At 33.4% G+C, this 15,905-nt stretch overlaps 3 protein-coding genes and 1 non-coding gene across 6 annotated transcripts; 3 read left to right on the top strand and 1 right to left on the bottom strand.

Annotated features, from left to right (window-relative positions):
• The first annotated feature begins 837 nt into the window (after window positions 1–837).
• On the top strand, window positions 838–6,200 carry LOC106140186 (uncharacterized). Its single transcript, XM_060948896.1, has 16 exons — window positions 838–865; window positions 1,410–1,626; window positions 1,961–2,189; window positions 2,452–2,546; window positions 2,690–2,821; window positions 3,088–3,217; window positions 3,365–3,431; window positions 3,589–3,650; window positions 3,724–4,234; window positions 4,357–4,390; window positions 4,501–4,586; window positions 4,668–5,063; window positions 5,274–5,372; window positions 5,466–5,600; window positions 5,737–5,903; window positions 5,990–6,200. Exons 1-16 carry the CDS (start codon window positions 838–840, stop codon window positions 6,035–6,037), a joined length of 2,436 nt encoding a protein of 811 aa, XP_060804879.1. The 3' UTR covers window positions 6,038–6,200.
• Window positions 6,201–6,303: 103 nt separating this feature from the next.
• On the bottom strand, window positions 6,304–9,198 carry LOC106140188 (proteasomal ATPase-associated factor 1). Of its 2 annotated transcripts, none has more exons than XM_013341751.2 (6): window positions 8,964–9,198; window positions 8,548–8,887; window positions 7,808–8,021; window positions 7,456–7,588; window positions 7,150–7,314; window positions 6,304–6,788 (listed from the first exon to the last, which is right to left on the bottom strand). In XM_013341751.2, exons 2-6 carry the CDS (start codon window positions 8,879–8,881, stop codon window positions 6,492–6,494), a joined length of 1,143 nt encoding a protein of 380 aa, XP_013197205.1. In that variant the 5' UTR covers window positions 8,882–8,887; window positions 8,964–9,198; the 3' UTR covers window positions 6,304–6,491. The 2 variants fall into 2 exon arrangements, with proteins under 2 accessions (XP_013197205.1, XP_013197204.1); XM_013341750.2 differs by having other exon boundaries at window positions 8,548–8,864.
• Window positions 9,199–9,646: 448 nt separating this feature from the next.
• LOC106140154 (sorting nexin-17) lies at window positions 9,647–15,336 on the top strand. Of its 2 annotated transcripts, none has more exons than XM_013341705.2 (8): window positions 9,647–9,768; window positions 10,026–10,215; window positions 10,297–10,651; window positions 10,909–11,071; window positions 12,915–13,133; window positions 13,690–13,839; window positions 14,490–14,633; window positions 14,993–15,336. In XM_013341705.2, exons 2-8 carry the CDS (start codon window positions 10,101–10,103, stop codon window positions 15,137–15,139), a joined length of 1,293 nt encoding a protein of 430 aa, XP_013197159.2. In that variant the 5' UTR covers window positions 9,647–9,768; window positions 10,026–10,100; the 3' UTR covers window positions 15,140–15,336. The 2 variants fall into 2 exon arrangements, with proteins under 2 accessions (XP_013197159.2, XP_013197157.2); XM_013341703.2 differs by having other exon boundaries at window positions 9,651–9,948.
• Window positions 14,102–14,173, top strand: Trnad-guc (transfer RNA aspartic acid (anticodon GUC)). The gene has a single exon. It is a non-coding gene; the product is annotated as a tRNA-Asp (tRNA).
• Window positions 15,337–15,905: the final 569 nt, after the last annotated feature.

The raw sequence follows: 15,905 nt of genomic DNA, 5'->3' as shown, positions 1-15,905 counted from the left end.
GTCTATGAAATGATTTAAGGATGATAAATTGTTGAAACAAGGTCTCTATCCCATCCTAAAATGAAATTGTATAAAAGTCACAACTAACAATCGATGAAATTCTATTTAAAAAAAACACTAAACACAATAAAATAACTTTTGTAAAAATAGAGAACCTACAATCGATATCCTCCTTTTTTAAATTAGTAAAATTACTAAAACCTCCTAAGAGTAACAAACACTTTTCTGAAAACTGCATCAAAATCGGTTCAGCGTAACGCGAGGAACAGGTAAGAACTTACCTAGTACTTCATTTTTGGCGGGAATCCTATAATATTAATGTTCCTTCCCAACCCAATGGGAGTTTGTAACTTCATCATGATGAGTCAAGTTGATTATGAAAACCACAGGATTATTACTAGTAGGTAGATTCGTACTTAAGTAATTGGATAAGATAGTTTAAAAAAAAATTAAGGGACCATAAATGCAAAAAGGACAAAAATACTTAGGTTTAAGTAGGTGTAGGTACCTACTTAAGAAAATTGTTGCTTAAACGGTTGCGTAAGTATTCCCTTTAGTATTCCATTATCTAAATATTATAATGGATTTTTCTTCGTCTTTGGACTTCGATCAGTCTTTGAACCTTAGCGCCTGAAAGTGATCCTGTGGGTAACTAACAGGATCCAGCCCTGTATTAATACCTACTTAGGGATCAATCCATATGGACGCCACGGGTATATAGATTAACGTTAAAATTAACAACAGAACATTGTCTTTACAAATCATCATGTCACATACACTATTTCTTTTTGAATTCGGTTAATTTTTTTAATCAAATCTGATCATTTTATTCATATCATGGCCTTTTTTCCAGTTACCGCATCAGGTAAGTAATGACAAAAACGTAGGTAATGTAAGGAATATCTACCACAGTCGCATAGCTATTAGCATTGAATAGAACCCATGAAGATAGGACTGCACACGTATCTATTCGTGTAGCTGACGTAGGTTTACTTATTACTAAATGAAGAGATGGCTTGCATTAGGTAGGTACCTACCTACCGAACTTTTACTTGGTGGCTACTTATTTTTAATTTTAATTGTTTAAATTTCATTTTTCATTCTATGATAACTAACTTGACAATAGGTTTTCAATATTCTTAAAAACAACATCGGGTTGTCCGTTTTGTGAGGGTGGTGAGCTTAGCGGAATAAAATCGAATTAAGTACCTACCTAGTTTACGCCGTGTGGTTTCCGACACATAAGAATAGGACCGCTTTATATTGTTGTCATAAAAAGCGAGTAAGGGATAACAATTTATAAACTTGGGATCCTTGACATGGTGGGCGATGGGCGAGCAACGTTTCTTATAGGTTCTGCACTTCAGTCATTATGTTTGTAAAAAATAAAAAGCAACTAACACATACAGACACAGAAATAGTGGCATGTCCTGAGCCAGATTTAGCAACATTCGACAATGAAGCCTGTACAGATTACGATACCGACTGGACACCTATGACTGTGGAGTCTGCCGTGACCCAAGGAAAGCACCTTCGAGAATGCAAACCGTCATGCCCGAATGAAAATGATATTCAAATCTGCGTCGACTATATAAAACCTTGTGCGGTAAAGAAGCAGAGTTACAAGTTAGTTTTGATCACTTACTACGCTATTGAAGACTAGAAAATTAGAAATTCTATCTCCGCGTGACTTCACTGTGGAGGACTTAGTTAGATAACCTACCTGCCTAGTTTTCTCTGTGGCAGGGTCTCTCACAACTTGAATTACCGATCTAACACTGGGTTATCTTTGGTACCTAGTTAATTAGTCCATCCATACAAAAGACATGCTCGTTCGTTCAATCGGTGATCCAATGCATGCTAACGCACACTTTTACAATGAGAATGTGTAGTGTAAAGGTAGTGTAACTCGTACCATGACATCGCATTACATATAGTTTCTGAATCTGTAACTTTTCAGGAAATTCCATCAAAGACCATGTTACGACGTTTACAACAACCGATGCCCGCCTTGTCCGCCATGCGGATGTTGTCCTCAAGCAAGTACAGTAAAGTCTTGTAAAAAATCTAAGGCATGTTTGGCTCAACACAAACAATGCCCCCTGAGGATTATGGAATTGGCTGCCCCTTCAAAGAGACACTGTCTGGACACGTGGCGATGCAAATCACATATCCTTCCCGATATTATGGTAGTATAATAATATGACACTATACGATGATATATGACGATATATTGCTCCAAGTTTATACTCCCCCATTTGGAGGTGTAGGCTGGATGGAGGTGCTTCATCTTTCCTTTTCAGGTTATGACTAAGATGATATAGACATACAATAGAGCTAAATGTTGTGGCCAACTACAAGTCTTAATTCTGAATGCTAGACGCATTGATTTTTATCAAGAACAAATAATACCAAATCCTCAACAAAATAAATATTTAAAAAATATTGCAGGTGGAAAGGATTCGCCAACATGTAATGGATGAAAAGCCCTTAGTGCAAATTCCAGATGCTATAAATTGTTTTAAAAAGCGTGTCTCAAAAAAAAGGTAAGAATATTTCTGATTGGCACTTCTGGCTACGCCAGCCAGGCTAATCAGATAGTCAATATTGTTCGTAAAACTTTCAGGCTCAAGTTGACCATATCGCACTTTTTAAATTTGATTTTTTTCATGGTAACTTAATATTTCAGTTCAAGTGCCAGGAGCTGCAAGTCCAGAATAAGTGACGCATGCATGGCAGACATGAGAAAGTTTAGTGCAATATTTGCATATTGTGTGGCACAAAAATTAGAAAAACCTCTTAACATAACACTAAACCCGCAGTAAGTAGTAATTTTTTCTTGCGAAACAGTAGGCAGACTTCACGCTCGTTATCATCGGGCGCGTTTAGCTTTTTGAGTGGAAAACCTAGGAACAGGTTGCTGGCTCGGCTACATGAACGACTTGTACGATATGTAACGGACAAATACTATTAATAACTCTCTTTTTTCAGTAAAATCGTATCGATAACTAAGTAAATACTTACCTACTTAAAAATTTATTTATTGTAGTGCAATAAAGAGTATTGAAACTATTCTTTTTATTACAGGCTGGAAAAAATATCCAGAGTGGTCTCTTATGAAATTTCCTCAGTGACCAAGAAAAATAGTAAGAAATCATGTACTAAAAATAAAAAAAATAAGTTTGATAAAAAAATACAAGATGAAATATCAAGAAAGGTTTGAACTTTATTTAAGCCAGTATTAACCTATTTGTTTCTTTTATGACAAAAAAGTAGTGGAAGTAAAAGTTTGATAGTTGGGTAAACCTATAATCTTCTATCTTGTTTATCGCAATCTAAACTTCGCAATCTAAACTTGTTTCAGATAACAGCTTGGATAGACAATGTTCTCGTCGATACGTCAGACAAACTTTTAGAAGATGACTTAAGGGGTAACTTATTAAAATTATTTCGTGCTATTATGCGTGTGCCGTTTTGATTATCAACAAACTTTCTTACTATCGTTTTAATTTTGTTTTAATTGCATTGTAATATACTTAAATTACAAAAACAAATGTATAATAAATAACAGAAGTCATAAAATTGCAGAACTTGAAGAAATTGCGGGTCCTGTCTTAGATATTATCGATGATTTAATAGAAAATGCAGTGGTAAGTTAAAAAGTTAATTTGTAGAAATTACTAGTAGCGTAATTGCGTGGTTTAAATAAGTATACGATTTCAGTTTATTTGCGAGCCCGTTGAAGAATATACCAACGCAGACATACAAGGAAACAATTCCACGGCAGATCTAGAGTCTGAACAATCTGCAACCTTTACTGATAATGATGAACACGAAGTAAAGCAAGCTAGTGAAGCAGATGAAGATGTGTTTACTTTATCAATAGAAAAAACAAATGAATCAATTGAAGTCGATGAAGAACAAAATGAATCAATTGAAGCCGGTGAAGAACAAAATGAATCAATAAAAGCCGATGAAGAACAAAATGAATCAATAAAAGCCGATGAAGAACAGACTAAACCGGACTTAGAAGTCACCGATGAATATACTGATTTAGCAATAGAAAACTTAAATATTTCACCTGATGGTTTTGTGGCTGTGAGGGATGCTTTAAATACCGAAACCGAAGACTTGAGTGGAGAAATAGCTAACGTGAGTGAAACATTTAAGAAATATTCAGAAGAATCACTTGATGAAAAGAATCTAACAGTGAAATTTTCCAACATAGATCAGGGTAATTTATTTATTTTGTTATTTTTTTACGTATCGTGAAAGTATAATAATTAAAATAATTCTAATAAAGACGAAAGAATCAATGGTCATCATAATAAATTACACCATTTGGTATTTTTACAGTTCGAGGATTAGAAGTTTCTGAACAAAAAAAAATGTAAGTAACAAGTAAAATTGTAACCCTGTAACTGAAATAAACAAAAAAGATAAAATTTCGGGACATGAATAACGTCCTGAAATTTTATATCATTTTTCTACTTTTTATAGAAATATGAATGAAAATGAAGGAAGAATACATTCGATTAGCAAACAAAATAATATAATGTTCGCGCCTCCCAATGACCATTTACTTAGTAAGTATTCAATAAAATGCTTTACTCCATTTATACACAATGAATAGATTTAAAGTTGAACTTCGATTATTTCTTGTATAGGTGATGCGGATGAGATTTGGCCTGACGATGTTCCTAAAATATCTAAAAAACCTAGTGCTGTTGTCAGTAAATCGATAACAACTCTTGGATATCTTGATGAAAATGAGGAGAAAAAGATATCTGAAGTGAATGATGATGTTAAAAAGGCAACGCCAGACATTGAAAAACCTAATGATGTCACAATAATTGGTGATGCTATAAATAATTTACCTAAAACCGAAACAGAAGAAATAGAAGTTAAACAAACCATTTTAGGCAATGTGAAAGGAGATTCGGTTATGGCACATGAATCTTCTAAATTTACTACAGAGAAAATTGAACATATTAAATCAACAATTTTGGATCAATCACTATTGGAAGATGATGAAATAATGGGTGAAATGAAAGTGGACTACAGTAAGCATTTACTGTATTCAATATTCGCTCAGAAAGGTTTTTGATCATAAATGTATTATTAAAGAAATATTAGGTGTCATTAATTTTTTTATTTTACTTGATTAATGATTTTTATTAAACTTTATATGTTGTGCCTGAAATAATTACACTGACATACTGTTTTTGTACAGAGTTCATGATTTCACTTTATTCCTTTATTTCATGAAAAAGAAGTGGATGCTAGAACTGCTCCATCGTGGGTTTTGACAGATCACTGCAACAAAGGTTCTGGGGAGCCTAAAGAATTAATTCAACACCATGTAACCAAAGGTAAGACCAATCAAGACCAGGTTTTGAAATAAGTATTAGACATAAGAGGGTTTAAGGTTAAATTACCCTATTTTAGTGGTTGATTTTTTTCAGATCAAAACGAGTTATGCGAGAGAGTCTTACGGATTTGGATCAAAAATTTAAACATTATGTATATGAATCTTCAAATTTGGCATGATTGGATAAATATTACATGTAAAAATATCAGATATGTCAGGCGAAAATCAGGTGAATTCTCATGTAAAGTAAAATAGCGCAAGTCGAGAGAACACATTGTCATATATTTTATTAACAAAAATTAGTAACGTATGTTTATCTTATACTAACATATTGTAAATACGAATTATCATAAGAATACTTTCAGAATGTAATAAATTAAACAGAGCAAACGCTTGTCGGCAAAGGAGCCGATACTGCTGGACAAAGTTATATAGATACATCCATAAAGATTCAAAATTTTGGTTAAATTTCAAACACAGTGAAAGAAAGAGATTGAAAAAATACAGATACATCTACAGGCATAAAACTAAGGTAACTGGAGTATTTTTTCCTCATGAGAGAACTCTCACCACTGCAATTACATTCATTGGTGCTTTAATATTTGCTTTCTTTTTCAGCACAATGGAATTTCAAGCAAATGCAAATGCAAAACTATGGGAAACTAGTTTTACCCTCAGCTTCGCATAAATTTAACCCGCCCGCCGCATATAAAAGAATACAGGTATTTCGCAAATCGCGCGGGATTTTTAGTTTTTACCAGGATGAAAGGTATGTAAGCCTGTGACCTTCTTCGTAATCCACACTAAATGTATGCAAAATTTGATGCAGAACGGTTCAATGTTTTAACTGTCAAGAGGAAACAAAACAAACTCACTTTCGCATTTATAATATTAGTATGGATACATAAACATTTTAAAATCAAATCCACATCAAAAATGGAAGATATAATTTAATAATGTCTGTTATAACAACACACATATTCATTATAACAACAGCAAACCCACAATACACATCCACAAAACAACACACATAATACACATTTCCATTATAATTACACACAATAAATAACACAAGTGATTGGGGAGCTTTTTACACCAATAACTTGTGTTACCTTAACAATCATTTATAATAGGCAATAACTTGATTATAGTCATACTTTCTCACGTAAGAATCCCGGCAACCAGCGAATATCCACTTTCCATTGAATGATATATCTCTTATGCCATCACAATCTGAACCTGTCAGATAAACTCTTAAGGTGTTATGTGCGTCATTTAATGACAGAACTGTGCAGGTGCCATCTTGACGGCCAACTACAAACAGATGATTGGTCAGCGATGCGAGGCAGAGAACTGGACTAGCAGATTCATGCCACTCCTTTATCAATGCTCCATCTTGAAGATTCAATTGTACAACCTGTAATAAATATTTGAAAAATAAATATTTACCTATAACTTTATTTTCCCTAGATCAAAATCATTTGGAACTTTTTAAGATCAAAGTATTTTTATAACAGCAAGGATGACACAAGCATTTATAAACCTGCACTTTTTCACTAGCTTTTTTAAAAGTTTTTACAAAGGTAGGTAGGTACTATACACGAGAAGTCTTCCTGGACCTAATACGTAGTTAATAAAAAAATGCCCACTAGGTTGAACATGCAAGAAAAAGGTGGTCAAAAACTAAATACTAATAAATTTATATGAAATGTTGTGTTCAAAGTTTGATGAAGGCTTTCTATTGCATAATATAAGCATGCTTATCAATTGTTTATTACCTTTCCATTACTACAGCCTGCTATGATGCTGTTTTCAATGACAATGCACGCATTGCACGGTTCTTGCAGTTGTTTGACGTACAACTCCTCCCTCTTTGCCACATGGGCACATTTTATAGCACCATTTTCGCAGCCAATTACTAACAACTTATTACCAGTAGCTATCTGAAACATTTATTAAGTTCCTAATTAATATTTTGTTGTTCTGCTATAATTATATATATGTATTTAAGGAGTCTCAACAAAAAAATTAAACTTAATAAGACATAGGTACAATTATTATTTAAAAGACCACATCTTAATTACCTCCCTTTCATTTTTTACTGGGATTTCTTTATTAGAAATTCCTATTGCACAACAGTTGATTGGGCCATATGGTTCTATAATATTCCCTAAACAATTCTTTAAACTAACATCCCATAGTTTAGCAGTTCCATCTCTGAAAAAAGTAATACATAATTTAAAGTCTTACACTAATGTAAGACCTCAATTTTTTTATATTTTTTTATATATAAATAAAAAATTTAGAAGCAAATTTATACTTTGAATATTTTGTATTTATTTATTGAAAACAGTATGGACCTTTAAATAAGTATGTTTGAATAAAAGTATATAGGTCCCTTTTATAGGCATTTAAGATTTGAATTTAAACCCTTACTTGCTTACTGTAATAGCGTTTCTTCCCTTTGCAATAATGGAGATATCTGTAACAGCCATTGTGTGGCCAATTAATGTGAAAGCATTGTTGCCAGTTTCTGTACTCCATACCTTAGTGGCACCATCAGCACCACATGAGAAAGCTATTTCTGGTTGGATAAGTCTACATTTGTATACTGGACCTCCATGACCTTTTAAGTCTTGGATAACTTCATCTAGAAATTATAATCATGTTATGGTTAAGATAAGATAAATTTATTGGCTAAAACATGTGTACAATAACATAAAAATGCATTTAAGATTTCAAAATTATCATAGTGTGCCAACATGTTTTACCATCAATATAGTAGTAGGTAGTTGTACAAATGTTGAAATTAGATAATGACAATATAAAAAGATTTCACTTGTGAATTACTTAATAAAAATTATTCAAGCATTTTTTTTTACCATATAGGTATGTTATATGAAATAAAAATAAATAATTAAATAAAAAATTGTCATAGGCAAAATACATATCATTAAATTTGTCAAAGAGGAATTCATTTTCATAAAGAAAACATTTTATTAGTTGTTTTTGTTTATTCTTCAATAATATTTAGCACAAGGGGGTGACTTCTCGATTTCTTATCACAATATCAGATAATTGTGGGAATAGGTGCAGATTACTTTTAAAATGTATCCAAGCATTTAAAATAACTAACCAATCATCCAATACAACAAAAAGTGAAAACAAAAACATACCTGTTGTACTATCCCATACCAGTAACTTGCTACCTTCACAGGACGACACCACAATTGGACTGACTGAAGCATCCACTGAATAAACACCTTTATCATGCAACTTATGAGCCTTTGAAGGAGCAACAAAAACGACCTTCAACCCAGAGCCTACGTGCTTCACAACAAGATTCAAACACCCATGAGATATATACTGAAAGTTGTCAGTAAAGTTTATTTTTACTTTTCCATCAATCTCGTTAACTGTTGTTGTTAATTTATCATGAACACTAGTCTGATGAAGAAACTTTGAAGATATCCATGCTTCTCCATGAGGTAACCTGCAAAGCATTGGCATGTATACCTATTTTAAATAAAGTTATTACCTATTTACACAAAAATTTTATAATACAAGTAGAATTAGTAGTGTTTGTTTTTACCTGATCACATCATTCCAATCACATTGAATAGTAACAACTGGCATACATGCCATTGTTATCTTTTGATATTTGCCGAAATAAAATACGATGTGATTTGCAAAATTTGCAATCAGATGCTATAATCACTAAGTAATAGAGATACTATGTAGCTGTAATGTAAAGTAATGAACCTTAGTGATAAGGTCCCGTTTTTTCCCAATTTAATTTTATTTTGATTCATTCAAACCAATAATGAATAATCAAACCAGTGTTGCCACAGCCGAGTGCTCAAAAGGTTCTCGAAATGGTACATTTGGGAGTAAAAAGGTACATAGCCTTTTAGTAAACATAAGATCTAAATTTAATACTTGATACATGTGTCGTTCTTTCTTTTTTGTATGATTAAAAAAATACTAATATATATATATATATACCAAACCAAAAAAATCAAACAATATTTAGGGGCTCAGAGACTGGGGTCAATGATACAAAGAGAGGGAACGATAAACATGTGTCTTGTAACGTTAATAAAAGGGCATGGCTGGTCACTGTGACCGGAATTAGATTTTGTTGAACTTTACTATATAAGTAGCAATTTAGTCCGCTTTCATATCGCAAAGTGTGAAACAGGCCAGCGACAAAATGAAAGAATGAACCATAGAACTTGAATGAACCTGAATGTGTCAATGTCAGCTTTAGTGTCAAGCGTGTCAACTGGTCAACTCATTGAAGAAAATGGAAGAAAATAAATAAAAATACGAAGGGGGAGGGAATGTTAATTTGTTTGTCTGACTGACGAGACAGCTGAATTTGTTACACAGCCGTTGTTCGTAAAATGTTCTTGCTAATCCAAAATTAAAGCAAATCATCAAGTTGTGTTTAGTGTAATCAATCAAATCTTATTTCGTGTGTATAGGCATGAAATACGTGAGTCTAGGACACAAAAATGCATTTCTCAATTCCTGACCTGCAACAGTTTCACGACGACAATGGAATCTCATACACTGTATTTATCTCAATCTTCCCAGTTATTATTGCTCTATTTCTAAAACATATATTTTTCATTATTGTTTCTGGTTCCAGGGATATAATATTTACATTGATGGATTTTTCCACTGTACTGCCCGCTACAAACAGTTGCTTAGTTTACATGAACAGATGCAAACACAAAATCCTCATACAAAATTACCACAGTTTCCACCGAAGAAATTGTTTCTAACAAGTTCCCAATTGGAAGAGAGGCGCATTCTCTTAGAAAAATACATACAGTTAGGTAAGTGAAGCAAGAAGTTTAGTAAGTGGAATGTAGAACATATTTATAAAGGCTAACTCACATATTTGTTGTTCGTTTCAGTTGGCCAAAACCCTGTTCTGGCAAATTCCAATCTATTAATCACATTCCTATTCTCTGCTCAGCAAGAAACCCACTCTGTACGGATGCATGAAGTAGATATAGAAATTTCACTCATGAATGGTTACAGAATACCTCTCTCAGTATCCTCCACAGACTCCTCTAGTACAATACTGGATATAGCCTGTAATTATATAAACTTGCCTAAAGAATTGTCTAAATATTTCTCGTTATATTTATTCAATTGGAGCTGTGCGAAAGATGGGCAGCCAGCATTAAAAAAATTGGAGGATTATGAATCTCCTTATATCTCACAAAAGTATGTTAGGCCTGAAGATAAAATTGTCTTGAGAAAAAGGTATGTATGGTTTTTTCTTATCCTTTTTTGCTTGCTAAGAAGAACACTTTAACATAAATAAAATAGTTAAGGTTTGTTTTTACCTTATTACCAATACATAAGATTTAATGATTGTTGAAGTAACCTAATGCCACTTTGTTACAGACTGTTTAATATTTGATAAGCAATGAATGAACAAACTTCCTTAGTCAATGTTTTAGGTAGGTACCTATTTGTTCTTAAATTAATCATAAAAATTAAAATATGATTTCTTTCAGTTATTGGGATCCATGTTATGATGTCGATCTGATGATAGACAGAGTCAGCTTGGACTTATTGTATCTACAAATAATTGAAGACTTGGACTTGGGATGGATCACAGCAGACTTGCAGACCAAGGAAATATTATCATCATATGAAGCAAAGAAACAAAAGAGAGAGGTGAGTTTAATTTGTAAATATATTTTATGGCATGCCTCCGGAGGTGCCTGGTTTTTACAGGATCCAGAAGTAAACAATTCACCAAGGGACTCTTATATGGCTTCCATGAACCAGTTAAGGACCCAGGTCATTAAATAAAATACATTTATTTTCAAAATTGGATACAAGGTGTCACTTATTAACATCAACATAACTTAAATCTAATTATATTTACTACCCCTTCCAAAGTGCCACTATGATTTATGCTTTTATATTTATATTCTTTCTACAACATCAAAGCATACAGCTAGCAATATAACTACATTACATAGAAAAAAGATATTGGTATGAAATTTATATTCATATTCAGGTAACTCTTTATGTGGGCAAGAACTTGTTGTAATATATATGTATAGCCAGAAGAGGTATTTTTGTTTTTCTACTTACTATTAACAGAACTCATATATTTTCTTGGTTTAAAGTTTAATATGATTGGTGAATGAGATTCTCATACCTTCATCTGTATTAGAATAAACAACATGTTGATTTAAAATACCTGGTTACTGCCAACTGGTATAATCATTTATTCCCTCCTCATTTATGTATATTACAGTATTTATATGAGATGTGGACAATAAAGAATCCTTTTCCCATTATTTTTCAACAAAACAAGAAACAATACAATTGTTCTGCTTTTCAGTATGCCATACTGTGCATAAATATACATAAATTATAAATAAATAATTTAAGTCATTTCTTTTCATCAGGCTCTAACCGGGTTTCAAATCCGGATAGTTTGTTTCATAGATAGGCACATTTCAATTGTCCCACAAAGACCACCAGCAACGATTTGTTAATGGTGGTACAAAGAGTGAATAAAATAAAGTCTTAACAATATTTTATTTGGATGTTAATTATCTATCTATGACTCAATATACTTGTCACATCAATGATAGTGTTTCAATGATGAACTCATGTTGGTGATCAAATAGCGTCATTGTCTGCACTTGTATTTAGTAACACAATATTATCATTACATTGGTCAACTAGCATTCCATTGAAACAATTTCCTCGTTTTATCTTTCCGGTTTTGTTACATACCGTATTTCCGTTTGGTTTCTACATGGGTAGTACCTAAAATAGGTCTTATGTCAGTTACAAGATTTCGTTAGAATGCAACTAATAGATAAGCACTTTCAATAAAGGTACTCGTAGTTACAACTATGATCCAAGCTGGGTAAGGTTTGTTTAACATGGTCACTGAGGTCATGGAAGACGTGTGGTAATATACGTGATCCTATGATAAAGTATATTGCTCCTCCCCAAGCAAGACATAATCAGCTAATTAATCAAGCTCAATTACAGCTGAACGTGGCCAGTAAGTCTTTTCAAGACTGTTGGCTCTGGCTACCCCGCTAAGGATATAGACGTGATTGTATGTATGAATGTTAAATTGAAATTATTCTCAGTGGTGTGGCCCCAACTATCTGCAGTCATAATTTTATATTCAATGATAAGTGCGCTGTTGTATAGCATAAGGCAGATAAAACACTAATGACTCTCATCATTTATTTCATTATTACTTTCATGATTTGATAACTGTCTATCGTGGTACGAGGCAACAAACTGTACTTACTTTCGTGTCATATGTCATATATTTGACCTCGTATCAATAATTTACAAAATTTTGTTTTTCGATGACAATACTGCATTGGAAGAGGGTATATAACGTATTTGTCATAACATCGTTTTGCCTAAAGATTTAAGTAATGACATAAGAAAAATTAAGTAAGTCATGTCTTTTCATATTTATGGAAGCCAAAGTTTAGGATTATCACAGAAGTCATGTACCAAACCATTTCAGTATGTTGAACTGGCGCGGAGTCTGCGCCATTACGGCAGGGTGCCCGCAGGCCTGGCGTCCACCGAGGCGGTGAATGTCGGGGGCAGCAGCTCAGATCCGTGCCGTGTGCGGGTGTCCTTAGCTTCCAAGGAGTTGACGCTGACGAGCGTCGCCCAGGGAAGGGAACAACGGTACAAGGTCACTAGGATGCGGTGCTGGAGGATTACCACGTTGCACACCGTAAGATTTATTTATTGCAATTGAAAGTAGCAAATTTTAATTTTTCAAGAATTAAATTTTAATAATTCGGTAAAATATTGTGTTGGACATTACAATAAATGGCGACATAAATATACATATTTTTTTATGAATTAACTACCTGATAAACAGAGGTTCTTTAATGAAATTAATAACAAAGAGAAAATAATAACTGCGTTGAAATAAATATTTTCACCTCAATACTTAATACATGTTCAAAATTGCAGCAAATATAACTAAAACAGATGTGACCAAACAACAAAGATGGTGGAACTATTACTTAAGTTAATGATTATACTTATAGCATGCTTTTTATTTGATTATAGAAGGCTAGATTTGGTTTTAAATTAGCTCATTCTTCACTTAACAAGATACTTATTATTTTCTTTTCTTTTACAAGCATTTAACATATTCTTTACCCAACAAAATCTCAATCTCTCTTTGATATTAAAGTCTTTTACTTTAACATGTTTTTAATTTTATTGTGTCTCATATACTTGACACACGTTAACTCAATGTTTATTGTTCACATTATTAGATGGAGAGGCCACACGCAAATGGTCATGGTCTTTTAGAAGACTCCAATAAAAATTACGAGCTGTCATTTGAGTATCTCATTAGTAAGGACAATTTGAAATGGATAACCTTGAAGACAGAACATGCTACGTTTATAAGCGTTTGTTTGCAGGTAAATACAATTTTGTTGCTTTTATAGTGGTTATCAAGAAATAATCTCTAAAAATAAACAGTTAAATTAATTTTAACTGTTACTTAACTAGTAGCGTTTATATGGATTCGAATCTGTTGGGTCATGGTCGAGTATTTAAATTACAATTACACCGCACGTCATGTGTAAATTTGCTAGTTCGAAAATAAAATAACCTTAGTATCAATGTACCTTGTTGAACAACATTGATAAACAGATAAGAATTTTCGCCAATATCGTCAAGTCTTCGGTAGTATAGTGGTCAGTATCCCCGCCTGTCACGCGGGAGACCGGGGTTCGATTCCCCGCCGGAGAGAACGCTTTTTTATTTTTTTGTGTTTTTTTATTATTATTTTTATTAAAAATTTTGAAGAAGTAATTTTTTTTTAACTAATAAATTAGGTAATCTGCAATTTTTGATCGATTTGTGTTGTGGTATTTTGGTTTTACTTAAAAAAAAATCTTACCTCATAAATCCTGATCATATATTAATGTTCTATTGTTCATACCTCATCAAGCTTGTTTCTCATCGGGGTAGGCAGAGACTATCATTTCCACTTGGTACGATTTTCCCTAACCTCTCATGTTTCTGTCAACGCTTTATTAAAATACTTAAAATGAATGTATTCCAGTCGATTGTGGACGAGCTGATGCGTCAGAAGAACGGGTCGGGCCCCACGTCTCCCCGCAGCAAGCGCGGCAGCGTGACGTTCCTGCGCCGCGACGGCTCCAGCCAACTCATCACGCCGTCGTCCTCCAGCGACACGCTCAGCTATGTGAGTCACCGTAGGGTTACATGACACAATACCGCAAATTGAACGCCAAACTCGTTTTCCAGGTCCCGCGATGTACGAGGGCGCTTCACACCGACAAGAGTACTGTATTAGTATCTATAGTAGGCCTATTAGGCCCATAAGGCGATATTAGGTTAGATTTAACAAAATCTAAGGCCGAAATTCGTGCGTTTTGGACTCTCCTGCGCTTTTTTGCGCCGAAAAGCAGTTAACGACGTTTTAAGGCAAGGGCCTAAAACGTCGCGCCGTGATAGTAAATACCCTTCAGGCAAATTATGATCTCATAGTCTAACAAAAAAAAAACTAACGCAATTTAGTAACTCATTCAAACTCATTTTCAGAACGGAGACTCGTGCACTTCAAGCAGTTCAAGAGAGATATTCTCAGTTCAGAAATTGACTGAGAAATTTGCGTCCGTTGCCTTCAAAACCGGCAGAGACTGTGTCGAGAACAATGCGTTTGAAGCTATAGGAGATGACGAACTATAGACCTCGCGCCAATGAAACAGCAATACCTACAGTTCCAAAGAATCGCTCATCATTGGAGGTAAAAGTTGCCAACGTTTTATGTAAGTTTAAAAAAAATGTATATAACGCTCCTATTGTAACTACAATAATTACTACATATACGTATTCATTATGGGATATTTGTCGCATAAAATCATGTCGAATTTTAAAATTCTTTACTCAGTTACTTAGAATTCCATACAATCTCTCATCTTATAGACATCTGCATAATACATCATATCATAAATGCCTATTACAAATACAGGCTCAGAATTAATGCAAACATTCCATCTTAACTTGGCCTTTTATTTTCAGTTTAAAGTATGCCAAATGTCCTGTAATGAAGACTAAAAATAAGTCTATCCATAAAATAAGTGTTCAGATAGATAAAATTTACCAGATTCTTAGGCTATGATTAAATTAAATTTTATTCATACTGCGATCTTTGCCATACACTAAGAAACATATCTAGTTACGATTTAAATGTAAGGATCAAATAGTTTTACCCGTGATACTGTCACACATGTATATCTACTTAATTTTTTATTATAATATAAGCCATTAATCAGTTTTTATTTGTCGTTCCTTTTATTATTTTTTTACATTTTGTAGTATATATCTAGGCCTAAAAGAATTTATTTGAAACCGCCTAGTCTGTATATCACTATTACTTTTATAACTTACGGAGACCAGGGGATCTAGTGTAAGTAAGAGTTCGGGATAAGAATGGTCTTAATAGCTTTTTAAG

The sequence above is a fragment of the Amyelois transitella genome, chromosome 3 (genome assembly GCF_032362555.1).
Source record: "Amyelois transitella isolate CPQ chromosome 3, ilAmyTran1.1, whole genome shotgun sequence".
Taxonomy (NCBI): Eukaryota; Metazoa; Arthropoda; class Insecta; order Lepidoptera; family Pyralidae; genus Amyelois; species Amyelois transitella.
This window is presented reverse-complemented; position numbering and strand designations above follow the sequence as displayed.

What these genes read in the sequence shown, in the direction of transcription:
- LOC106140186 (XM_060948896.1), top strand. Translation starts at nt 838, where the DNA reads ATGGCCTTTTTTCCAGTTACCGCATCAG. An exon ending in AAGATGAAATATCAAGAAAG is followed by an intron (nt 3,218 to 3,364) that starts GTTTGAACTTTA and finishes AACTTGTTTCAG; the next exon opens with ATAACAGCTTGGATAGACAA. An exon ending in TTTAGAAGATGACTTAAGGG is followed by an intron (nt 3,432 to 3,588) that starts GTAACTTATTAA and finishes ATAAAATTGCAG; the next exon opens with AACTTGAAGAAATTGCGGGT.
- LOC106140188 (XM_013341750.2), bottom strand. Translation starts at nt 9,016, where the DNA reads ATGGCATGTATGCCAGTTGTTACTATTCAATGTGATTGGAATGATGTG. An exon ending in AACGCTATTACAGTAAGCAA is followed by an intron (nt 7,589 to 7,807) that starts GTAAGGGTTTAA and finishes TACTTTTTTCAG; the next exon opens with AGATGGAACTGCTAAACTAT. An exon ending in CAGTAAAAAATGAAAGGGAG is followed by an intron (nt 7,315 to 7,455) that starts GTAATTAAGATG and finishes TAAATGTTTCAG; the next exon opens with ATAGCTACTGGTAATAAGTT.
- LOC106140154 (XM_013341703.2), top strand. Translation starts at nt 9,889, where the DNA reads ATGCATTTCTCAATTCCTGACCTGCAACAGTTTCACGACGACAATGGA. An exon ending in GGATTACCACGTTGCACACC is followed by an intron (nt 13,134 to 13,689) that starts GTAAGATTTATT and finishes TCACATTATTAG; the next exon opens with ATGGAGAGGCCACACGCAAA. An exon ending in CCAGCGACACGCTCAGCTAT is followed by an intron (nt 14,634 to 14,992) that starts GTGAGTCACCGT and finishes ACTCATTTTCAG; the next exon opens with AACGGAGACTCGTGCACTTC.